The sequence below is a fragment of the Haemaphysalis longicornis genome, unplaced genomic scaffold, assembly GCF_048455015.1.
Source record: "Haemaphysalis longicornis isolate Haplotype H1 unplaced genomic scaffold, Haemaphysalis longicornis Haplotype H1 scaffold_8, whole genome shotgun sequence".
Taxonomy (NCBI): domain Eukaryota; kingdom Metazoa; phylum Arthropoda; class Arachnida; order Ixodida; family Ixodidae; genus Haemaphysalis; species Haemaphysalis longicornis.
Genome location: NW_027526445.1, coordinates 50,827,652 through 50,852,585, shown reverse-complemented (window position 1 = coordinate 50,852,585; position 24,934 = coordinate 50,827,652). Strand labels below are relative to the sequence as shown.

At 51.3% G+C, this 24,934-nt stretch overlaps 1 protein-coding gene across 5 annotated transcripts in view; it reads left to right on the top strand.

Moving 5' to 3' along the window:
* Cph (BCL11 transcription factor chronophage) overlaps positions 1-24,934 on the top strand; it is a 516,875-nt gene that overhangs the window by 304,272 nt on the left and 187,669 nt on the right. For all 5 annotated transcript variants that reach the window (XM_077681033.1, XM_077681032.1, XM_077681031.1 and 2 more), the window contains one exon: positions 16,921-16,998. In XM_077681033.1, coding sequence (XP_077537159.1) covers positions 16,921-16,998 — 78 coding nt within the window. The remainder of the gene's footprint in view (positions 1-16,920; positions 16,999-24,934) is intronic.

Here is a 24,934-nt window from a genome sequence, read left to right as displayed (position 1 = left end):
CAGATGCATTGGTGGCAGGACAATCTTCCGGGGAAATACGAGGAGTCTGGTATCTAAGTATGAACGCCTTATATGGGCTTTTAAAGCTAGAGAGAGAGAGAGAGAGAGAGAGAGAGAGAGAGAGAGAGAGAGAGAGAGAGAGAGAGAGAGAGAGAGAGAGAGAGAGAGAGAGAGAGAGAGAGAGAGAGAGAGAGAGAGAGAGAGAGAGAGAGAGAGAGAGCTCTTTAATGTGGACTGGAGAGGTCAGCTCTGCTAGCATCAGTGCTTCTTACGCCAGATGGGGATGATTACAGTGCAGTGAAGTGAATGAGAGAGATTGGGAAGGCAACGATTAGAGAGAAAAGAAAAGTTAAATAAAAAATGGCACGCAATGAAATGCAAGGAAAAAACTCTAATTAAAGTTAAGTAAAAAAGTAGAGCGAATGGTGCACAGGAAGCGCGGAGCGCCTAACAAAAAAAAAGGAGAAAAAGCATACATGACAGGGAAATGCATTACTTTTTTTAGAGCTTTCGCTTTAAAAGCCCTTCATTTCAAAAGCGAATGCTCTAAAAAAATTACACCATCTTCCCGTAGGGGAACCCTGAATAGTATGCACAGCAGCCATGGGGTCGATTTAGGTGCCCATTAGTTTTCAGTTCGTCGTTTCCGTTAGGTTGAGGTACGTAGCTACCGTTATATTTACCCTTTGGTTTCCATGGTAACTACCACACTTTTCACTTACCGTAACTACGAAATGGGAAATTGCGTTGAGCCCATGGCTGTTTCACATACTACTCAGGGTTCCCCTACGGGAAGATGGCGTAATTTTGTTAGATGCGACTGGGCTATGTCCCTCCCTTGTCGTTGTTGCGCCGTCCACACCTCACTGCGCATGCTCGGCTTGCTGAACGCCCGGTAGTGTCTTACCCTTTAATAGCTCCTGAAGCGACAGTGTTACCGGTGTCTTCCTGGGCCGGCCCGAGATGAGCCGAGCATGCGCACTGGGGGTGTGGACGGCGCCACAACAAGGGAGGGACATAGCCCCGACCATAAGATGCTGGAGCGACAGTGTTGCCGGTGTCTTCCTGGGCCGGTGGATGGATGGACGACGGACGACAGAGCCGAGAGCAAGAGATGCTTTGCATCTAAAACATCTACATTTTCCCGTAGACCGCTTGGTCGATCGCAAAGCTCTGATAAAATCACTGGACACACGACGTGTGCGTGAAATAAGGCGTCCGTTGCGTCAAAACGCTCACTTGAAAATCTCCTCATAGGAACGGTTCCACATAAAACAGCAGACGCATATATCATGAAGAAGGAGTACAATAGTATTTCATAAACCACGTGCAGCGTTGAAACATGCCTAATCCGCTTAACTAATTATCTGTAAGTACCGTTTACAACAAAGTTGGCTTCCTAGTCCACAGGGCTCCGTTAGAACGACTGCCTACTGTATTTCCGCCTTGAACCACAACGCACGTTGAGGTATGAGGGGTCATCACTACAACTTCCACCCACGTCTAAACTTGACCTTCACGGAGGCGACGCCAGAATACGGTCGGCAACACGCCTGCGTGCACGCACTTTCAAATTATAACGTACATTCTCCAAATACAGCACCGCCCACGGCTCCATCCGTCGAGACGTTTGATAGCGCTCGCTCTGGGCCTCACCTCGGTGGGCGCATTTCGTCTCCCTGGGAAGCAATGAAATAGAACGTGATTGACACAGAAGAGTCAATTCCTGAAAGAGCAGCCCGCCGTCGTCGTCATGCAATGTAACCTGGGGCCAGTTTTAAAAGAGGCAACCTTTGTCACTTTTTTTTTCTCCGTCTTCAATTTTTTTTTACCTGTATTTCCGGTTCCCTCTCTTTGCTGATTTCTTTGCCTGTGAAATCCGTAGTGATCATTTTTTGTGTGTGTCTGCTTTTCGCCTATTTCCTGTTCTGTAATGCGCACTATCCGAGAATTCGAGTGTCCCTCCACCTTACCCTAGAGTGATCACGCAAAAAAAAAAAAAAAGGAAGAAAAGAGAGGGACGTTAATAAGAGGGACGGAGGAGAGGGCTGGTAGGCTCCGAGAGGGTGGGAGTGAGACGAGAGCGCCGAGATGAAAGGTGAAGGAATTGATGCGGCTCTTCGGCTGACGATGAGAAGACGCAAAGCGAAAGTCAATCCCACTCTCTCTCTCTCTCTCGCTGGCTCACGTTATTCCAGCGGGTCTCTATTTTCTTTTTTGTATCACCGCCTTCCGCGGGTCCTCCTCCGTCGCCGTGCCCTCATGCCGGCGGCGTTTTCCTTGCCTAACGAAGGCGCACCACGCGGGCCAAAGACGCGCCGGCGGAAATTGGAGGCGCGCATCTCCCCTCCTCCTCCTCCCCCTCCGCCCTCTCTCGAAGCTCGTCGTCGACTGGCACGACATCCGCGGGAACGGTAGCAGCGCAGGTCTGGCCGCCTCTTTTTCTTTTTTTTTTTTGAGTATTTTAGACTTTTCTACGGAGACATTGGGCGTTCTCTAAAAGCACGAATTTTCGTCTCTTCTGTGGGCTTTAAATACACCCGGACGACGAGGTGCACCGCTGTGGAGTGCGTCGGATCGGCATAAACTGATCCTGCGTGTTCTTTAAAGGACGCCGAAACTCGAAAAAACAAAACAGGTGAATGGAAGCTTGGAATTCGAGTTGGTCAGGAGAGTGAGGGGGAGATGGCGGCGCTGGAGGAGAAGGAGGGGAGTAACTTTATTCATCCACCAGTCAGAAAATGTACGTGAAATGGCGCGCACGCTTGCTAAGTTTGGCTGTCGCTCGCGAGGCTGGAGAAAAGCAAGCAGATCTGTCCGAGCCGCCATGATGGTGGTACCGTACCGCTAATGGTATGCACTACCGGTTATACGGTGCCACCTTGACGGTATTTGTGTCCTTTGCCGTGAGCCTGACCTGACGAGCTGTCGTCTACTGTTGACAGCGGCCTGGAATGTTGGAGAATGAACTTAGTTAATGAAACACGCGGACGCGTGTGCGCGCAGACAACGCCCCAGCAGTCATCATGGCCCCTCCTTACTAACCGAGGTGTGTGTAATTACAAGTAATTGCATTGAAGTCAGTACAACTGCAAGTACTTTCAAGTAAGGCCGAATAACGACAAAGAATTCGAGGCGAATTCCGAGTAATTCTAAGTAGAAAAAACGTAATTTCGAGATGTTGATATAATTCTAGGTAAATTCCAAACACTTTCAAGAAATTCTCAAGTAGTTAGAAGTAATCTTAATTAATTTAAACTAAATTCTGAATAGTGCCGAAAAACCTAAATTCAAAGTAATTGTAAGTAAGATACACGCATTTTTGTGTAATTACAGGAATTTTAATTGTCGTAGTTTCAAGTTGTTTTCATAAATTCCAAGTCACTCAGGGTAAATACAAAGTGTTTTCGAATAACTTCCGACAAATTACTAGTAATGGCAACTGGTTAAAGAGAGAGAGAGAGAGAGAGAGAGAGAGAGAGAGAGAGAGAGAGAGAGAGAGAGAGAGAGAGAGAGAGAGAGAGAGAGAGAGAGAGAGAGAGAACTTTATTTACCCGGACGTAGAGAGCTTGGGCTCTCTTTGCCGCCTTAATCAGCCAGTAGATCTTGGTCCCTGGCGCCTCCTTCGGCCATCTGGACAAGGCGTAGCTGCATTGGGGGATCGGAGCTGCGCAGCAGGGTTTCCCGGAGCTCTAGGTGTTTGTTATCTACGGAGGGTAGGAGCGCATTCTTTCGTGGTTTTCTTTGGCATTTCCACTTAATGTGCGCGCGGTCTGCGCGGGGAGTAATTTGATGTAATGCTCAACAGTACGTAAACGGAATCCCAAGCTATTGGAAGTAATTTGAAGCAGTTCCAAATAATTCTGCGAGTAAGTCTCCCAGTACGGGCAAGGCTTCGCATTTGAAGACAAAAATCGGAAATTTTACAATTTCTTCCTTACGAAAGTTAAGAGAAGCGCGAAAATTTTCTTACCTCAAAACTGCGTCAGAAGTCCGTCAAAGCCTTCGCTAAAAGTGCATCCGATCTATCTTCATACTTCGCAGACCCAAACTGCAAACGGCAAATGAACCCATACGACGAATCTTCGCGCACTAAGTAAACGCATCCACGAACGATCTAAATGCGTACCTTAATGTGGGTTTATGAGATAAAGGTACACTTCTACGGCTGTACTACTTCTTCGTGATCGATCCGCGTATGGTCTTATCTAGAACCGCTGCTTCTTCGCGATTTTTAAGTAACCGTTTGCACACAATGGAAGGAGACCCAGTGTGACGCACGCGCCATGTGTCCAGAGATCTTATCAGAGATTTTCGGTCGACCAACCCGTCTATCGGGAAATGCATCAGTTTTTGTACGGGACGCCATCGGTCCCACCGTAAGAAAGCTTTCGCTTGAACAAATTAATTGTTTTTTTTGCGCGTCGACAACTTTCTGGTAGCAGGCCCGACTCCAGTGCGGCTACAGTAAATATTCGCTCCATTGTGCTCGCCCAAGCGAGCCATTCGTCAGGGGAGAAAGACAAAAACAACTACTGGGAAAGCTTGAGAGAGGCAATAAGGGAGGGAAACACCGGGGTTGCGGCGATGACATCTGGGAGCAACAATGTGCACATCGCTCTCCACACTGGGTCGAACACATACGCGCCGGCGATTTCTCTCCGCCCGCCAAACAACGCCCACCGATTCGAGGAAACGCCGTGACCGCTGCACACCCTGGTGGCAACAAGGCCCGGAGGTTGCGTCGCAACCACAGGGTGTGTGGTAGCGTGAGTCCATAGATTGAATGTTATAGGTAAGGAGAGAATGACGTCACAGATATCTAAAACTACACCACAGCCGTTGACGCTGGCGAAGGGAAGTAATGCGTATGGTGACGCAGTCAGCATGTTTTTCACTGGGGTTGCTCCGTGCCGCACCGAAGAGATTGACCGAAAGAGAGCTAACGTTTGCAGCGGTCGTATGCTCTGAACAAGTTGCCGTCACGACTGACCAGTTACTTTCCCTCCCCCGTCTATTTTTTGTCTTTTATTTTTTCATGGGCATAGCACAGGCTGTTGGAGGTTGCTGGACGCCCCTGCTCCTTCTTCCGTCTGATACAAACGTCTGCTCTTTTCTTTCCAACGTAATATTGCGCGTGCGCATCACTTTCTCCGTGAACGTGCACCGGGAAGCTTTAAGGCAATCTGAAGCGTCCACGACGTTGTACGTACGGCTTGGCTTGCGCAGACCGCAAGTCTTCATCGTTAACCTCAAGCACACTATTGTAATAGCATACTGGAGTCCCCGAACATTTTACAGGGTTGTTGGGGCAAGAGGAGTCGTGCGTGAAGTGATTGGCGTGCCTTGGTATTCGGTCTTCCATAGGAGGAACGCGGATGGTCGCGCCATCAGGATCGGTGCTGATTCCACAGTTTTAATCATCATCGTCGTCGTAATCATCATAACAATGATAAAAGTAGTAGTAACAACACAAAAACAAAAACAACAACAACAACAACAACGATGATGACGTCGACGACGGCGACGTCAACTAACAACGGTAATGTGGAAAGAAGCATGGCTGATGTGCATGTGTGAATTTGAGCCCGACAATGACGCGACTGCTAGCAGCCGGGCGTTCCATCCAGTGTGGAGTTCGCAACGAACGACTCTTAAATAAAGTTTCTTATCTCTCTCTGGACCGGGTGCTGTCGCTGGCAAGCGAAGCATTCCCGCTCTATGCTATGCTCCTTACTCGTGTAAGACTTGACGCAAACTCGCGTAAGAGCTTCTCCCCCGGTGCTCGGAACTATCTCGTACAAAGGGGAATCGCCTGGCGGCTGCAGAAACAACCGTGTGTCCCGCATCGTAGCAAGACGGCGTGCACGCGTTCCGTAATTGATACCCATCGCGGCGAGGGGCAGCGGCTCGGGCCGAAGGGCCCGTTTATTCCCCTCATTACGTCACGTTGTCCCCGCGGCGTTCCATCACGCTCACGGCGCACGCAATCCCCGTCTATCTCGCGTGCTTCTCGTGCTCTGCTTCAAAAGCTCCGCTCTCGCTACAAGCCCGTGTGTACACGCAAAGAGTACGGGACAGCGGATGATGGCTGCCGGACAGAGGACGGAAAACTCTCCCCTGCCTGGTTTCGTCTTGGTAGGGTGCAGTTGCATCAGGTTAATTACTGACGCAGTTTAGAGGAAGAAGGCTGGGATAAGTCTTTCAGATCGTTGGCCGATACTGCGGCCAGCTGGCGCGTTCACGTTCTAACGTTCTCGTCGATGCGTGCAGTGTGTTTTCGCCCTCGGCGTGTTTGAACGGCGGGTCTTATTAAGCCTGCCTGATTGCAGGGTATCGCGACGGCGAAGTAAACGGGGAAGACCCCGCCCTTGTTTCTACGTTTCCGTTTCGCCATTTACGAGCGAGTAAAAGGGAAAGCTGTGGGCGCGTTCCTTTTCTTCTCATCAGACTTCCTGTTTAAACAAAAATAGAGTGTGAATTATAGGAGAGCAAAGTGCAACGATAAACCACCGTAGGAACCAACGTAGAGATAGTTTTAAATATGGCGCGTTCTTTGTAAGTGCCACGTTATCAAGCATCTCCTCGTGAATTTACTTTGGGGTTTGACACTGAGTCGATCAATAGCTCGGTATGCTGCAGCTATGTCGGAATCGAAGCTGACGCGGCTGTTTGGATGCGAATGGCAGCTAAGTGAAAGAGCTAATCAAGCGGGGGCGAGCAAGGTTTGTGGCATCGGTGCTAGAACATGCGGAAGGTGTTTCGAGGGACGACGGGATAAGTAAGAGATCTCTGCGAGGGCGTCGCGAAAGGCCGTCTTGATATGGTTAAGTTTTGAATCGTAACACCTCGTTCCCCCAACTGTTTTTTTTTTTCTATCGCTATTTTGCCCAGAAAGAAAGCCCGTTTATTAGATGCTACGGCAATCACACAAAGAAAGCAAAAGGGGGCGAAAGTAAACGAATACAAATAGACATGACGATAGTTCCGACAATGACGTTAGAGAGTGAGCTCTCCAATTGCAGCGCGGCTCGCGCAGCACGATTTAAATTGAAATTCCTCACAGCGGTCGAGTAGCCTAGGAAGCGCGACAAGGCCGTTCGTTGTAACACGGCGATTCTCCACTGCGCCTTTGGCGCTGTCGGTTTCTACGCTGCCGTGCGGGCGTGGCGACAGTTTTCGCGCCGGCCCTGGGCAACACATACCTTTACGCCGGCTGTGCGCAGGCAACTCTTTTTTTTTTCTTTCCTGCTCATAGCTTACTTCTGCTGTGGAGAACGCATGCCTGTCGCTCTGTCCGCACGTTTCTGTTGTAGTGCGAAGAAGCACCACCCATTCGCTGGCCACGTCTTCCGGCAGCTAGCCGGGCATCACGCTCAGAGCGACCCCGTTCCGCGAACGAGAACGACAGGACGGCTGTCCTCGCAGATGTAGCACCGCCCTAATTGTGTGCGTACCGCTTATTCGGACGCCTTTTTGTTTGTCTTCTTGTAGTTTAAGAGCGCGCGATGTACGGCGGCAATGGTTGCCGCAATTATTGCAGCGGGCTCTGTCTGCTTGCAGCTCTGGGGCACTGAACGAACGAACGAACGAACGAACGAACGAACGAACGAACGAACGAACGAACGAACGAACGAGCAAACAAACAAACAAACAAACAAACAAACAAACAAACAAACAAACAAACAAACAAACAAACGAACAAACGAACAAACAAACAAACAAACGCAACTGTCAATCTCTTCACATGTCGCCCGCCAATTTAACACTACGGTGAAAAATAAACGGGGATTGCACGATAACAAATTAATTTTTGTTAGTGTATCCCTGGTTTCGCCATTGCGAATAAGTTGCAGACGACGATCACCTATGGTTCCAACTCAATGTCGAACATCGACATGCGTAAGCTGTGCTAAAACTAAGTTATTTGCCGCAATGACGCAGGCGACAACCCCGACGATGACGGACAGGGTGATGACATTGTTAACGGCTACGACAACAACGATGGTGATTATGAGGAAGAGGAGGGGGAAAGGAGCATGATGACGACGGCCACGGCTAAAATAACTCGGCAGCTAGACAGCCGCTTTTAAAGGAGCCGATTCAGCGGGCGCGGTTGAACCCTATCGGTTCCACGGCAACAAATTTTGAGCGCGCAAAAAGGGATATGCCATACATATAAACTGTTCCTGCTTCCTGCTTCAGGTCGTTTGAATTGCCTAAGTATACATAATTTTTTAGTAATTGGGTCATTAATAATGGCGAACTTTCATTCCACTGCCTTCTTTTTTCCGGAAATTAATTCGCATTTAAAAGTCCTGTCGAAGTACAATCACTGAACTAGCCCTGGCGAGTCCCCTCTTGAGGGTACGCACCGAAAACATTGAGGACATCATCATCATCATCATCATCATCATCTGGCACGTCCATCAGTTCCCCCTGCTTCAGTGGCGTCCATGCCGCGCTGAAACGCCAGCTTGTCAGCGGGCATAACAACACTTCGGTCGAGGGTCAACGCGCCGCGCGCTAAAAGCACGGCTTGTCGGCGCCGCCTCTCCTCAAAGGTGCCGAAAACCGAAACGAAGCAATACGGGCGAATGACCGGCACAGAACAATGCACTTAAACTGTTGCTCTTCGCTCCCCAAGGCACAAGCGCAGGCAGGCACTCCGGACAACGACAAACAAGTGTACGGCTTTCCTTTTGCCACAAAACTCGTCTTTTTGCCACAAACAGCCGTGCCATCTTGGAGGGGCCGGTAAGAAAGGAGTGTGTAATCGCGGGAGCGAAAAAGGCAGACCGTGTCGGAAACCGGCCGGACAATGGGGGGACAGCGGGCGGTTACAAGAGCGTGGAATGGGGAAGATGGGCTTGTTAAAAGGTGCCGTTTAGAGCACCGCTTTCCGAGGGACGGTCCGAGGGTCAGTGACGGGGCGCCTGCTCCCGCGTGTAGCCATTTTCAACAACCCGCAGCGTTCCCCTTCCGCCTCGGCTCGCGCGCTTCCTAAGCGTGTTTGAACGGCCATTATGGACCGTTTGGCGGCTCTTTGGCACGTCGCCCTTCGATGGCCCGCCAAACGCGCCGACAAACGTCACCCCTTGCGACCCTACTCTCCCCCTTCTTCTGGACGGTCGTTTCGCTCGTCGTCGCTCCCCGAGAGGAAAAGGAGAGGAGAGAGGACGGCACCCTGCGGGATCCGGGGAGAAGGGAGCGGAAGGGTTGAAGTGGCCCACACGCACAAAGGGCGTCGCTGTGGTGAAAAACCTTTTGGTAACGGTGGACCCTAGCGGTGGGCGCTGATACGGGAGATTTATTGCGGCGTTTCGGGTGCCCATTATGAAACGTCTTCTTCGCCTCCCGTGGCACTCTCCTTTTTTTCATTTGGGGTGGTGCCCTCCGACTGCTTTCCACCATTTCTTCCCATTTGCGTCTTTTTCTTGGTCGTCTTTTTCGGGCCCCGTAGAGTGTTTTCGACCAGCTTTTTTTTTCTCTTCCCGCGTGGTTGTGGTTATCTCGGCCGGGAGTGCTCAGCGGTCGGCGTCTTCCGTGGGAGACCACTCGTAGTGACCATTCGTGGCCGGCCCCCGTGTCAAGATTTATTGGCGCGGCCACCTGATACGACATTCGGGCCTGCGTGTGCGCTCTGCGCCGCGGACAAGCAGGCTGCAGAAATTTTATGGGTGCCGAAAGGGTACCGCTGCAGTCTAAGGGCTGCAAGCGGTTAGGAGGCATTGCTTGTTCGCGGACCGCGTGCCTTGTCGTGGTGTTCTGCAGCGTATTGTTAGCGTGAAACGAGAGAAATGACGGGTGTTTTTCCACGAGTCTGGAATATGTACGTTTGGAAATGCGGTAGGAAACGCCGGAGGCGGAAACCGCTGAGAAGGGAAGCGTCCGGCCGTACACATTCTTCACCGCTCTCCTCTTGGTGAAGTTTTGGCCCGATGATGGGAACGGGAAGTTTAGCAGTTTGGTTGGTTTTGTTGGCTACGTTGACGCATTGAGACGGTTCGGAAGGCAGCGAAATTCCCTAACTCAGCAGTATTCCGTTGGACAGAGTTGGCATAAATGCGGGGCTTTCGACCGCTGGTCACCTTACGCTTGCAGCAGTCCTATTAATTGATAGTACGTGTGATAGTGTGATAGAAGTAGAAGTGTGATAGTACGTATCTATTCTTTGGTATTGCTCTCTTCTTTCTTTCTGGTCAATTTCTAGTACGTGCGCTGCAGCTATAAGCATATAAGTTATGAACCTTTCTTTAACGTATTCTTGAATTAAAGTGCCGCTTACTTCGACGGCAGTGCATAGCTGAATTTGTTGGTGCACGGGTGAGGGAATACCTCTGTCTGCACAATCCACAAACAGTGGCCAGCCGCTGTCAGATCCAGATACAACTCCATGGATTGGGTACAGGAAACGTGCAGTTCTTTTTTTTTTTTTTGTTACAGCATTACGCGTTGTATTTAGGCCCGGGTACCATTACGAGACAAGAGGCAAAGGGAGAGCGCAATGCGAGTGCGAGCTCACCAGTCACGTGGAGAGGTCCCGTTCCGCTTTCATCCTGCATTGATTGCAGGCTTTTGCAGCGCAGCTATTAAGGACTCTAAAAGTAGGCACAACCGCTGCGACATTAACCGAGTTCTGCTTTGTCGGTTGGCGGTAATTTTTCCGCCTACTCTACAAAACATCCCCAGCATTCTCGTTCAAAATTTCCACTGCTCGTGATCACATTGGCAGGACAGTGAGATTTCGCGTAGTCGCTTCCGGGTCGACACCCATCTGTACGACTCCCACCACATCACCCGAGGCAGGCACTCCTTAGGGGGCTGCTCTTCCTCCCACCCTTTTCAATGTGCATATGACCACTTCAAAATGCTTCGCAGAACTCTGAATAGCCTTTGCTTAATTCGTTGTCAGAAGTTACTGCCCATACATCAAAATGGGATATTTTTCGTTGCTTTGGAACCTGGTGGAGAAATGCGATCAACTTTAAACTGCGCACAACGCCAGCTTTCATCCTCAACATTAGCTGCGGGAAATTATTTTGCAATACACTGAGCACCTCAAGAGTAGTCACTTCTGAAAGAGTAGCGATAAGCCCGAGTGCTGCTCCTGGCTAAAGAAAAATAAATGAAAAAAGTGCTCTTATTCAAATAAAAATGCGAGGCGTTTTTATTTATTTCTATTTATTTTTGAATTGGTGGAGTTGGCTGCATATGGCGTGCGTGTATTTCACAGAATCGCCTTCTTTATTTTTTTGCTGGACATTTCTACGAGATTGAGTTTAACGTCGAATTGGATGGGATTGGCATTCGCATTGAATCGGGTTGAATTGGCTTGTCGAATTCACATTCTTTCCAAAGCCAGCTGCTATGTTTCTATATCCGCTTATTCATCAACTTCCAACTTTGTTACCTCAGGTCGGCCTGATTTGGCTTTCTCCCATTAAGCTAGCACTATCCAGGTAAAAACAGAGCCCCCCAAAAGCTAATATTTTCATTGTCGGAGCCCCGACCACATGATTTGCAAGACACCCTGTTTTAGCCTCCACACTGTTTCTGCATTTTCTTTTCTGAAGTTGGTAACTCGCATTCGCTTTATTGAAGGCGTGCTTAGGCCGAGCCTATAATATTGACATTAGGTTTTTTTATTATAACCTCCATTTTCGGAGGAGAAGATTCCGTGTCACTAGCCTTCTTGTCATCCGCTTAGAAGGCGATTAAAGAACTCTTACGCTTTCTACGGGCGATGAACTTGAACTCCGGACTATAGACTGAAAGCCTCCAGTGGCAATCCCTGAGCTTGAATTTTTAGCGCTTCAGCGCTGGACATGCCTGTCTGCCACAACTTTTCTTCGTTGTTTCCTTTCTTCTTCTTTTTTTTTTTTGCCTATGTACCCTTTCCCACGTGCAGGATAGCAAACTAGGCTCTAGCCAGCTTAACTTTCCTGCCTTCCTTCTACATCCTTCCTTCCTTCCTCTTTATTACAACCTCAATCGTTAGCTCAAACGTCCTCAAATTTTAAAGCTGCTGCTCAACTCGTTGCGCCCCCTACGCGGGTCTCTTCACACCTGGCGCTTTCTACGACTCCTTCACTCGCAGCTTATGAAAATCACTAGCACGCGAAGGGTGGAATGCGGCCTGCTGAACCGGTCAGTGCCGTTCAAAACAAGCGTTGTCTCGAGCCTGGTTGTCTCCGAAGTTCGCGGCTGTTTTATGTTCTTTCCTTTTCCTGTTTAGTTCATGTTTTGCTCCTTTTCTTTCCCGACAAGTCACTGCCGGAACGAGCCTTCGCTGTGGCTTTCGGCTCCACCGTCTTTGAACACGCCGCTCTCTCCCGTTTGTTTACCTAAATGGCCGAAAAGCTGGCGAGCGGGACAACACGCCTGAGGTGCTGCTGTGCCAGGAAATGATCCCTCGCCCGACGATGACTATTGGTCCCCCGCAGGGGTCACTGACTTGAACCGGCGACCGAACACAACCCCTTCCTTCGACGGATGGTCTCCTTTACTGTACACAGAAGATGCTTATTTTGATGGTTATTTTTTATACAGCTGAAAGAAAAAAATTCGTGTGTGTTTGTGTGTGTGTGTGTGGGGGGGGGGGGTAATGGGTGGAGATCTGGTTACAAAGTATTCCGTCTTTTTTTGTTGTTGTTGCTTTCCAGGCGTATTTCACTTCGAATTTTGAAGAACACACATTTTTGACCACCGCTTTCATTGCGTTTTGTTTTGTTTTCTTTCTTGCATTTTTTTCCCTTGCGAATCAGAGTACGAAATTGCCCGTCTTGGTCGCTTATACATTACTTTGCGGGTAAAATTTTTCCCTTTTCCCATTTACAAATTTAGTTGGCTTCGTATTTTTTAAAGCCAAATTTTTGTCTACCACTCGTGTTATGTTTGCACGGTTTGTCTTTACTTGGACATCGCAGTACAATTCCTCGGTCTTAATAATACCCACGCAGATTCCTTCAGTGCTTTATGGGACTTAGCTTACACTTTCTACATTCCCCATTTCGCACGGAAGGGTCCCTGACTTGGATAGCTTTTCGTCGAAATAGTACATCCAAGACGAAAGTTCCTTTTCTTCTCATATTCACACATCCGCGTACGAAATTCGCTTTCCGCTTTCTCTACGGGAAAGGGTCTCACGGCAAGTTTCTTTTTTTCTTTTTCAGCCAGACACCATGACTCAGCACTTTGCTGCTTTCCGGTTTCTTTTGTTTCCATTCTTTTTTTCCCTTGTTTCACGTCGGTCCCGTTTGACCCCTCGCGGTTCGCTTAACGGCGTTTCGAGTCCGTGACCAAAGCGCAGCGTTCGCGCGCCTCCGATTATTATCGGCAGCTTTTATTTCCAACTTATTTCTTCTTTGGAGCGCTGCGGAGCCGGTTTCGCGGTGCGGGGCGAAGTTGAATCGGCGGCAGCTGCGGCGATTCGGAAGTTATAATGCGCCCATCGGCGCGGTCGTGGACGATTTTTTAAATAAAGAACAGCGGGAGCGGAACTGAGCGTGATCCGTGGGTGTGTATACGATATATCCTGCAGGAATCACGCTCCGTGCCTGCGAACCGCGAGGTTATGGTTCCCACCGGGCTTCGGGAAAGTTGATCTGCACCAATTAGCCGCAGAGGTGCCGAGATGGATCTGCCGAGATATCTTTCCCAGGATGAGTTTTCCTTTGGGCGTCAAAAAGCATGCAGCGTGTATACGCGGAGGATGACACGCCATGAACATCGAACGCGCGGCGTTCGAGGTTTTCAAGTTTATATCGTGCGGTTAATTCACGTTAGTTAACCTCACATTGCTAAAGTGGCCGACCCGCCGCGGTGGCTCAGTGGCTAAGGCGTTGCGCTGCTGAACACTAGGTCGCGGGTTCGATTCCCGGCCGCGGCGGCCGCTTTTCTGATGGAGGCGAAAAGCAAAAACGCCCGTGTGTACGAGATTTCGGCGCACGTTAAAGATCCCCAGGTGGTCAAAATTAATCCGGAGCCCTCCACTACGGCGCGCCTCATCGCCTGCGTTGCGTCGGCGCGTTAAACCCTACAATCAATCAAGTGGCCGAGACACGCCTGTAATTTGTCTCCGTGAAACGAAACGTTAAAATCCGCGCATCGTACTTCAAATTTTCGCACTTTGCGTTTAATTGCACTCCTGTGCTGCATGATGCGGTGAAGTATGGTGAAATGCCTTTCTCCTGCCATGAAGTGATTTTATTGCGGGGTTTAACGCGCCGACGCTACTCAGGCGATGGGGCGCACCGTAGTGGAAGGCTCCGGATTAATTTTGACCACCTGGGGGATCTTTAACGTGCGCCGAAATCTCGAGACGGGCGTTTTCGCTTTCCGCCTCCTTCAGAAAAACGGCCACCGCTGCCGGGAATCGAACCCGCGTCCTCGTGCTCAGCAGCACAACGCCTTAGCCACTGAGCAACCGCCGCGGGTTCAAATGAATTGCACTACTCTGTAATTTCAATGGAGCTTCTAAACATCTTCCAATCGCGAGCTTCGGATATTACTTTGCTGCTATTTTTTGCGAGATTTTCAATAATAAAAAGGTTTAAGGGGGGTGCGTGCAAAGTGGGAGGACCAGTACTATTTCAATCAGTGGGCTTCTAAGAATTTCCGCTAATAAACCGGCTCCTTTGACCTTTGTTAGGGCTTGTTTATGGCAAGAACTTGTGGAAATTCGGCCAATTTTAGAGAATTCTGCATGTTCAATACGTGCGCATGAAAACATCGCTGCGTCCGTCTAAAAGCAAAAATCATAAACTACATGTCAATTGCTTATTTCGAACGGTAAGTATTTTTGTATATTAAACTAGAGAGTATAATTCCGGATGGTACGAAGCCTCAACATGGGCGGCCTTCAATTCCCGTGAACTGCGCCGCGCACACAATACGACTTTCTGTGCTGTGGTGGGCAGAGCCACCCCCCACACCGGCGAGGGGCCGCCGTCATCTGGATGCGGCCGTGAACCGATTTTGCCCACCCCGTGTATTCCTCCCTCGACCGTGCCCGCTTCCCACCCGACTCTCCCAAATCTAGGTCACTGTCCGCAGCTGTTGCAGAGATCACCGAGCTCGCCGGCATATTCGGCCGCTCGATGGGGCGGGTGCCGTTATATATACATATACGTATATATACACCGGCACATATACACACCCCAAAGACACAGGGTGGCTGCAGCGTACATATATACATATAAGCCCGAAAATATAAACGTAGTGGCTGCGGTAAGCAGAAGAGAGGCAGAAGAGTTTCAATCAACGCCATTTACTGGGACAAGGCATGGTGGTTGCATCTGGAAGCACTCAGCTATGGCCAACGCATGCTTCTGATTGGTCTGTTTCCAGAAACGTCATGAGTAGGAGAATGGGCTCGACGAAATGAACGGCGAGGGTGAGAAAGGTTGCGGCGGGGCTCGTTGATCTAGAATAGCGCGCGCGGTTTGAATTTGGACCGTGACGCCGCTGCCGGAGATGCGCTTTTACAGCGCCGGACGCGCTGCAACGCGCCGTTGGAATCCGCGTTCGCGCCTCTGCTGCTGCGCGGCGGGGAATGTACAACAATTCTCGCCGGGAAGGACAGATGGAGAGACGTACGCGCGCGTGTGTGCATTGTGAGGCCTTCGGGGTCAGAGAGCGCGCGCAGGGGATGAGTGTGTGACCGCCTTGTTCACCGAGGGTGCCGTGTTTCGAGCTCCGCGCAGTTCCTTTTAGGCGAGTCCGCGCGCGCGCGCTGTGGGTGGCTTGAAGTCAAACGCGATAATTGTTTAGCTTTGGAGAGAGGGAGAGAAAATGCGAAATGGGTGCTCGGAGAGAAATGCCGGTTTTAAACTGTTGGTGATAGATGAAAAGGAAGTGTGCCCGCGGGACATGTATGGATAGCGCGCGTGACGAAACAACGGTATTCTCGTATGAAAGTGGGGCCGCTCATCGCTTCCTCCGTCTGAGCCAAAAAGAGACGTGAACAAACAAACAAAAAAGTTTTTAAGGCTAAAGCCCATTGTAGCCCATTGAGCGAAAACATTATGGTTGATTCCTCTGTCTCAGGAATCGGCAAAACGCGAAAGCGAACTGTGCAGTGAAAGCTGCTGCTGAGCATGATTTGCGGGTCGGCGGCTGTCTTGTGGGTATGCTTGGCGAGCGACATCCTGCTGGCGGGTCGCTTCGGCGGATATGAAGTCAATGTGATACTGGTGTGTCCTGGCATAAAACACTGTCGTGTTAACATATAAAACCCGAAAGCGAACAACCCTAAGTGTAACGTACTCTTTGGTTCTAAAGGTTGCTTCGCCGCAAGAAGACCCTGTGTGCAGGGGTGCATCCTTTACAGGCCGCTTGCTTCGTTGCGCTGGCGTCACTTCCGTTACGGATATGACGCTACTCAAATATTTGTTTATCCCGGAATAAAACACTTGCGTGTTAAAAAAACAGAGGTACCACCGTGGTGGCTTACCGGTAAAGGTGGTGCGCTGCTGCCACCGCGAGCTTTTGACACCAAGAGGAAAGGGTGGCCGCGTTCATGAACACCCGTCTTTACGAAAAAAAAGAAAAGGGGTGTGAGGAGGAGGTTAAATGTATATGTAATGTGCATTCACGTAATTTCATTTTTACTGCAGTGATAGCGACCAGGCCAAAAAAAGTTGATTTTATGCATTTTCATGTTTTTTCCATGCTTTGTACTGTTGTGGTTTCCTATGTGAGGCCTGCTTGTTTAAACGGAGATGCATTGCTTGTACCAATTGCAAGTCATTGCCCCCGGCCAACCATCAGGCTCAGGGGCTTTATCGTGTAATTTCATCAGCCTACTTCTTTTCTGCGCGAAAATAGAAATTAACGTGATTCATTCGTTTCAACAACTATATAGTTCGCATTGACTTAGCCTCAACGACTTATCCCTCCTCTTGTTTTTCTGTGCAGATAAAAAGGGCGACACGTTTATACGGCTGTTCGAAGACGGCGACACCAAGCCCCTGACCGTCAAGGAGGACACCAAATGTGAGTTGCATGCTTTATCTCGGGGCAGGGTCATCACTGGTATGTTTTAAACGCGCTTTACTCGCTATCATATCTACCTACAGTCCGACGTGGTGACATGGTCTTTTTCAGACCCGGTCGACACGCCGCTGTTGCGTGCCGCAGTTCGCGGTGGTTGTCGTTACAGCAACGGATTCCCCGTCACCGCGAAGTTTATTCCGCCCCCCCCCCCCCCGCCATACCGGAGAGAGACTAACAATGGGTCTTTATCTACGTGACATTTAAAGACACGCGTACCTCTTTGAAAATCTGTCCTAATTATCAGGCCGTGTTCATTCACCCGTTTTCCGACGCGGATCCGCCCTTTTGTTTCAGCTAGTAGAGCCAAGTTTGTGGAGCTTCTATTTCGTATACACCGTAAATGTTTCTCTTGCGTTGTATGCAAGCCCATCTTGACCATGTTCGCAACGTTGTGTAACAGCGTTGTGGAATTTCCTCGAACAATGAATAGCGCTTGCTAACCGATGCGTGTTCTTAACGCAGTTGTGTCTGTATTTCCTGGTGGGCCTACGCAGGCGGGATATCGGTGGCTTCCCGCTGTGCAACGCGGCTCGGCCTAGCCCGAACGGCAGCGCTCTCCATCTCCCCCGGTTCTCTCAAAACCAGTCCTTCCCTTCCTGCCGAGTTCTTTTCATTCTCCTCGCTTTCACCCACAAATCTCTGTTCTTATTCATCTCCAATTTTGTGCGTTGAGACTTTTCCCGCTTTTAGTTTATTCCCCGTCCTCTTTTTTTTTAATTCCGAGACAAGTGTCGTGCTCCTGCCTCCCTTTCTCACTCTAGGGTCATCCCGTCCCGTTGGCCCCGTCCATGCGTGCAGCTTTCTTTATTACACGCTACATGCCCTTTGGCCACGCGACCGAACGGTTCTCGGCCTGCTTAGGAGTGGTACTGGAACCGTACTTCTCTCCCCTCATGCGCTCCCCCTCCCTCCATTGCCGTTAGCTGATCCCTTCGATGTGCACCCGTGCTTTTCTTGCTTCCAATTTCCCTTTTTTCCTTCTTCCCCGTGGTTTTCTCCGAACCCTTTTTCCCTTTCGATTCCCGCCCTCCCCGCGGCCGTGGTCTCCCGTACTTTATTCTCTTTTGCGTTAGGCTGCAGCGTCCATCCTGTTGTCTGCGCTGGGCCGGCAGTTCGGAATTGGGCAATCGGGGAGCGAAAGGCATGAAGGGTTAGCGGGTGTAGAGGGAGAGGGGGATGTAATAGGATAGAATGGGCCGGTTTTGAAGCAGGAGGCTACCCACCTCCCGTATTCCTTTTCCTTCTGCGCGCTTGCTTTTAGCCCTTCCATTTCTTTGTAGTGCAGTTCAAAATTTACAGCCTCGTTACCCTCTTTTTGTCCTTTGTTACGCTTCTGCTTCTTTTGAGGGGAAGGGGGCTTACGACCTCGTCGGCTACACGCGACTGACTGCACGCCGCTCACGAGGGCTCGCTTCACGAATGGGCAAAATACTGGGAGAGGCAGAAACGGGTATCGGGGAAAGGATTGAGGCTCGCAGGGCCGGCGCGGGGCGACTCGGTGCTCATTGGCGTCGTCCTCGAACGCGTGCAGTCTGGGCTAACTCGAGATCGAGAATAGGCCTCGAGAACTGAAGAATGGGAGGTGTATTTCTCCCCTTTCGTTTCTGTTTTTTGTGTGTGTGAGGAAGAGAGATGGGGTTCACAACTCAAATAAAAAAAAGAAAGGGAAAGAAAGGGAAACGCAAAAAAAGTGAGAACCTGGAGCGCGCGAGAATGCGGACCGTTCTAACGGGAGATAAGGGAGAAAGAAATAACGGCAGATCAGCGGGGGCTTGTGATGAGGAGATGCTACACGGGAGGCTTCGGACGGACCCGAAAAAAGAAGAGAAAAGCAGGAATAAGGGGATAGGGAGTAAGGACAGTCGATGAGCGTCGGGGCGAGCGTTAAGAACCCGCCGCTCAAGCCGAAAACGAAAGCGACAGAGAAGCGCGCGTTTATAGCGGCTGCGCAACGGCAAAGAGTTGCCGAGGAGAGCGAATGAAATACGTCGGGACAGAAGGGTGCCGAGAGAGGCCGGGAAAGAAAAGGGAACGGCAGGAATGATGTGGGTGGCGGCCCCGCTCCTGCCCAGAGGTGAAGCCGCGGACCGCTTCTTCTCCGGGGCGAATGACAGTCGGAAAAGTCGAAAACTTATCGATGGCTGCAGGAGCGCGAGATGGGAAACGCGGCGGCGGCATGCGGGGACCCGAAATTGGGAATAAAGGGAAAAGAAGCCGACCTGGCCGCCGCCGCCGCGCCCGCTTTATGCACGAAAGGCAAAATGAGAAGAAGGCTGTGTGATGGAGATCGACCGGACCGTTGTGAGAGGGAGGAGACGGCAGGCATGCCGGGGGCCTCAAGGGTAGAACAGAGCTGGCCTCCTGTTTATTTTGACGGGAGTGTCGAAGGAGGAGAGAGCAGGGGACGCAGGGAGACAGCGCGCTGGAAAGGGAGGCTGGATACGGGAAAACGGTGCGCGAGGGGGTAAAAAAGAGAAAAAAAGGAGAGTGCACGGGAATTAGGGAGGACGACGCGGGGCGGCGTCCGCGTGGACGGATTTCGGGAGCAGAAAGGGGAAAAATGAAGACGTGCCGTAGGTAGACCGGCTGGAACAGGGGAAACGAAGATGAAGCAGCGCGTGGAAGAAGCGCAAGAGCAGAGCGGGGGTCGGCGGCATAGCCGCGGGTTGAGCTCCACTCGCTCCGGGCAGCAGCAGCAAACACAACGCCGCGTGAAGGAGATGGCTGCATCCTCCGCATTTGCATCGCGGGTGGGGAGGGCTTCGGAAAGGGATCGGGAGGAAGGAAGGTGGCGGGCGGGTAGGTCTTCGTCGTCGTCGTCGTCGTCGTCGCTCGCCGTTCCTATTATGGCGTTTATTGATCGGCACCGCATCGGACGCTGCCGCGTGTGTCTCCGCCCGAAGCTGCCAACCTTTTCCCCCGCGCAGTCAGCTTGCCCGCGAAGCCCCGCTGGGCGCGCGTGCGGCTCTCTTGTTTCTCTTTCCTCCTCCTCGCTTCTCCTCTTGTCTCACCCCCTCGCGCCTTCATTTCGCCATTTCTCCCCATTCGGTCTGGCGGCCGCCGTCTGCGTGATCGAGGGGAGTTGTGCAAGCACCGCCACCTTGATTACGATACCTGGGCTGCCCTTTCACCCCCAATCCCGAACCGTGGTCCACCTCTAACGTCCGTTGCTATGATCACCGTTCATTTTATTGAATCTTCCTCACTTCGCAAAAATGTCACACCTAGCGGTCGCGTTTCCAAGAACAGCGCTGTTCACGGGCCTCGTCCGCATCCCGTTCGGAGCGGAGCCGTGGAAGATGCGAAGGGAAGGGGGGAGAACGGGTTGCGTCCGCGTCTTTCTCTTTGCAGTTTTGGGGAATGGACGGCAGCGTCACGGGCGTCGAGGCCCGCTCTTCCGAGCTTGCTGCTTGAGCGTCAACGAAAGGGTTGGCAAAAGACGAAACGAGCTCAAGAACAAAAGCGTAGGGAGAAGGGCGCGGGAAGCGCGGAACTCCCGGGGAGAGTTGGGAGGGATTTGGGGACATCTACCGCGCCACGGGCTCACTCCGGGGTTTGGAGCGCTATAGGGAAGCGGGGAGAAGCAAAGACAAGCAAAGCGCTACGGGAAAAAGAAGGACGGCGAACTGGATTGCTAACGTTGCCGGACCGGGTGGCGCGCGAGCCGCGTTTGCTGAGCGCGGCTGTATGCAGAAAAATCGGGATGCTGAGTGCGCGGGATGTGCACGCGAGAGCCGTGCCCCGGTTCGTCGCCGATCGCCCGTCCCCTTCTTCCCCGGCTCTTCTTCCTTCGGGACTCCATATTGGAAGAAAACGCAGGAAAAGCGCGTTTTCTGTCCCCTTTCCTTCTACCGTATCTCGCCTCCTATTTCTGCTGGGTAGTGATTACCGGTTCGCCGTTGCCATGCGCCGGATGCATAGAATAGCGTGACGCCGTTACGGCAGAACAACTCGTCCGTGTTGCGGTGCTCGTTAATTTAAAAGAGAAAAACTCGGGAGTAAGTTCGTCGTGTGGTCATTATTCGAGACTGCGTGAATGTGAACTCGCGCAGAAATTTAGTTTCTTTTTAAACCAGACGGCTCTCACTGTCACCCTTACAGCATTTATTTCTGTTGAAATGGGTGTTTGGGTGAATTGGCTCATTACGAAAGCATTAATCTTTTTAATGGTTCAGTATGACGGCAGCGGTGCGTTCGATTACTCCCATGGGCCCTACTACAACATAGTGTTTTGTTTTCTTCTTGTACCGAAGAATGTTCATTGTGTGGTGACCTGAGGTGTCACGAATATTCGTTGAGCATTGAGGAAGTCAGGTGTTTTGGGAAGCTCTGTAGAGAACACAAAATCGCATTATTTTCCCGCACTTTCTCATCTCATTGTACCTCACTGGAACAGTACGGAGGTTAAGCTGCCACGTGTCGCGTGCAAGGACGAAATTCTCCGTGAGTGCAATACCTCTGGTGGCGCTGAAACGAAAGCCGCTCGGTTTCTGCTGAGGTGGCGGGCGAGCAGCCTCAGCGATTCCTCGTATACCGGCGGTGGACCTTGAGCCATCTCCGACCTCGCTTTCGGGCGTGCGAATGGTTTTATACCTTTTTGCGTGTGTTTGAAAAAGACAGCGGGTGTGGACGGTGAGTGCTATGCAAATTCGACAAGGGCGTGAGTGCTCGGGTGGAAAGCTTTCCCCGACCGCGAATCCAGAAAAACTTTCGAGTTTTTTGGCACGCGAGACTGATGCGCTTTGCGTGCAAGACGGCACGTCCTTAAAGATTCACCCCCGCCGCGATGGCTTGGTGGGTGAGACTCCACGCCGCTGAGATTGAGGTCTCTGGTTCGAGTCCCATCAGCGGTGACTCTTCTTGGCGAGAAAAAAAACTTTTCTGATTTCGGCGCACGTTAAAAATCCCTAGGTGGTCAAAATTAATCCGGAGTCCTCTACTACATCGCGCCTCATTGCCTGCGTTGCGACGACGCGTTAAACCCTACAATCAATCAAAAAACTTTAGTTTGCGAAGCCAACCTGACGACGACATGCGGATACAGCAAGAAAGCGGAGCGCCGTTGCTAGGCGACGTCTGGGAATGCATGAAGCGGCTGGCCTGCTGAGCCATATAGAGTTTCCAGCCACCAAGACAGAGGAGGGCGTGTCTTTTGTAGCGTAAGCTACAGTGGCCGAGGTTGAGCAGTTTCGCGTGGACCCTGAAGGGCCGTGCTGCGCAAGCGCGAGGAGCATTGGATTGGATTGAATTTGGATTAAATTGGATTGGATTGGAAATCCAATCCAATTGGAGTACGGGTGTGCAGAGCATTGGGTCCGCACATTCGCCGGTCTGCGCATTCCAGAGGAGTGACGTCATAGCCGTGCCAGACGCACTGGCGCCGGCGCGTGCCCAGCTGTGCGCCTCCGTTGCGCAGTAGCCAAGTCTGACGCTGCGCCGGAGCCGCTTGATAGCCGTTTCACGTGGCGCCTGGAGAGGCGTGCTGCGCATGCGCGAGGAGCAGTGACTGGACTGCACAGGACCGGACTGGATTGGACCGGACTGGACTGGACTGGATTGAACTGGATTGGTGAACCTTAGCTCATGCTACGTATATCCTGGCATAGCCGAGCTAAGCCACTGCTAATTTTTTTTATCTTAAATGGGCACTGTATCGCTCAGCAAACGAGCCGCTCAGCTGGCACACACATTTCTAGCGCTGAGTAGCGCCGCCTCCTTCGGCTGTCTGCTCGGTGCGGTATGTGTATATGTGTGTAGTGGTGTTGGTGTAGGCATGGATCAAGTAGGACTAATACAGTTGTTTGTGCTGCGGAATGCTGTGCGAGATTAGGGTTAAACAGGATAATGCAGTGGCGTTTCACGTCATTTAACCTGTAGCCACATTTCGTTTAACCAAATTTTAGTTTAACTTACGCACGCGTAGTTAGCGCCATTGCCGGCCGTGAAGGAGGAAAAAAACATCGCGTGTTGCATTCTTTTGTGGCCTTGTTGTGTCACGCCTAGTTGGGATGGGTATATGAACGTAGCAGAATCGAACTTCTACAGCGCCTGCAAGGCCATCGCTTTCTGAAGCTACACGCGAAGCGGTTTTCTAACCTCGGTCTGCCGGGACGTCAACTTTCTCGTGAAGAACGTTATTTTTTTGTTCACCTTTTGTTCTGTGAAATACCGAACGTCGTCCCGTGGTAGCCGAGCCGTTTTGTATTTTGGACCACTTACCGCTACACACAATTCGGGAACGAACCTGTTCCTTTCGCCGTTCCTTTTTTTTTTTTTTTTTGTTTACCTCCAAAGCTCGGGGTCGCGGCGCTGCGGTGGACTGGAGGGGCTCGGCAGCGCAGTGCGTGCGTTCCAAGCCACGAGCGTGGTCCACGTGATTTTCCTCCGGCAGCGGCAGAGAAGAAAAACAGAAAGCAAACCGAACATAGAGAAAACAAAAGTGCCCACCCATATCTCCGTCTCGAGCGAGCGAGCGAGAGAGAGAGACAGAGAGAGAGAGAGAGAGAGAGAGAGAGAGAAGAGAGACGAACGGAGTAGAAGCGGAAACCTCCCCCAAGCCCACCGCAAGCGCTGGCCGTGTTCTCTAAACGATTCGAGAAATGTGCATGCCGCAAATTTATTGCGTCTCAGCGGGGCACTCTTCTTTTGCTTCGTCTCTCGAAGCCCTTTGTGGGAAGACGAAAGACGCAGGGCGGAGCGCTTCGTTCGGCCAAGTGTTCCTCTCGGCTGACCGCAGGGACCCCACCGAGGGGCACGATGTCCTCTGCTGTCTCCGGGAACGCCGGGCCGCAGCCTCCCGTAGTCCAGCTTTTCGCCTGCAAAGATTTTGGCGTGTATACATAAATTCGCGCAAGGTCCTAGAATTAACGACTTCGCCTCTCACCCCTTCCTTTGGCGGAACGCTATAGCTGATTTAGGAGGAGTTAGGTTCAATTCCAAAAACGGCGACGGCATGGGAGAATGTTTCACCGTTGGCATGCTTGAAGACTCCTTTACATCTTTCGTTTCAAAATAGACTCGAGCTGGTTAGCGTCGTCGCATTACGGTGCCATTGGTGAAATCGTATCCGCTGGCCGCAATCATAGTTTCCGGTAGGTCTGATAGAGAAATCTGCCGGTTACTAAGCAGCCTGGGAGCAACCAAAATGGGCGAGTCCCACATGATGCTACGGGTGCATTAAACATGCGCCCCATAGGTCAGTTTAGCGCAATCGTTTTTGTCGAATGATCTGGACCAATTTTTGTCGCGGCGCGACAAAGCGGTAGCATTCCCATCGCAAATGTGAACGGGCCTTTACAGTTAGGCCTTAGAGAGACTAGGATTGCTTGCTTGTATGCTTCAAAAGTTGACCCCCGTGCTAGTCCTCATGGCTCCCATGGCCAAACGAGGGCGGAGGAAAGGGTTTACGGGAACAAACAGTAGGCTAAAAGAGAACAAGGCTCCACGTGAAACACCGGAGGCTTTTGGAATCCAGACGTGGCGTGACGGTATCGTACCCGGTGGCTCTTGTTCTCCGGCATGCGAAAAGGAGAGAGAAAAAAGAGACGGTAGCTGCGGCGTTTCGCTATGAATTATGGGTTGCCGGCCGAGACGGCCTGTTATGACCGGGCGCGCAGGGATGAGACGGGCGGCGGGGCATCCGCGCCTCTCGCCCGTGTTGCGCCCCGTCGTTGGCCGCTAAAAGGCTCGTAAAAGGAAAGCCGAGGGCCGCGCGCGGAGGCCGACAATGGACAAATTTGTCCGAGGCGCCATGACAGGTGCGATGCGTGGATTGGCACTGCGGGTGAAATATGGGCGCCGATCCACCGAGGCCCCCCACGCCACACCTTCTTCTTGTTCTTCCTCCTTCCGTTGGTGCTGGTGCTTCGGTTTAGAA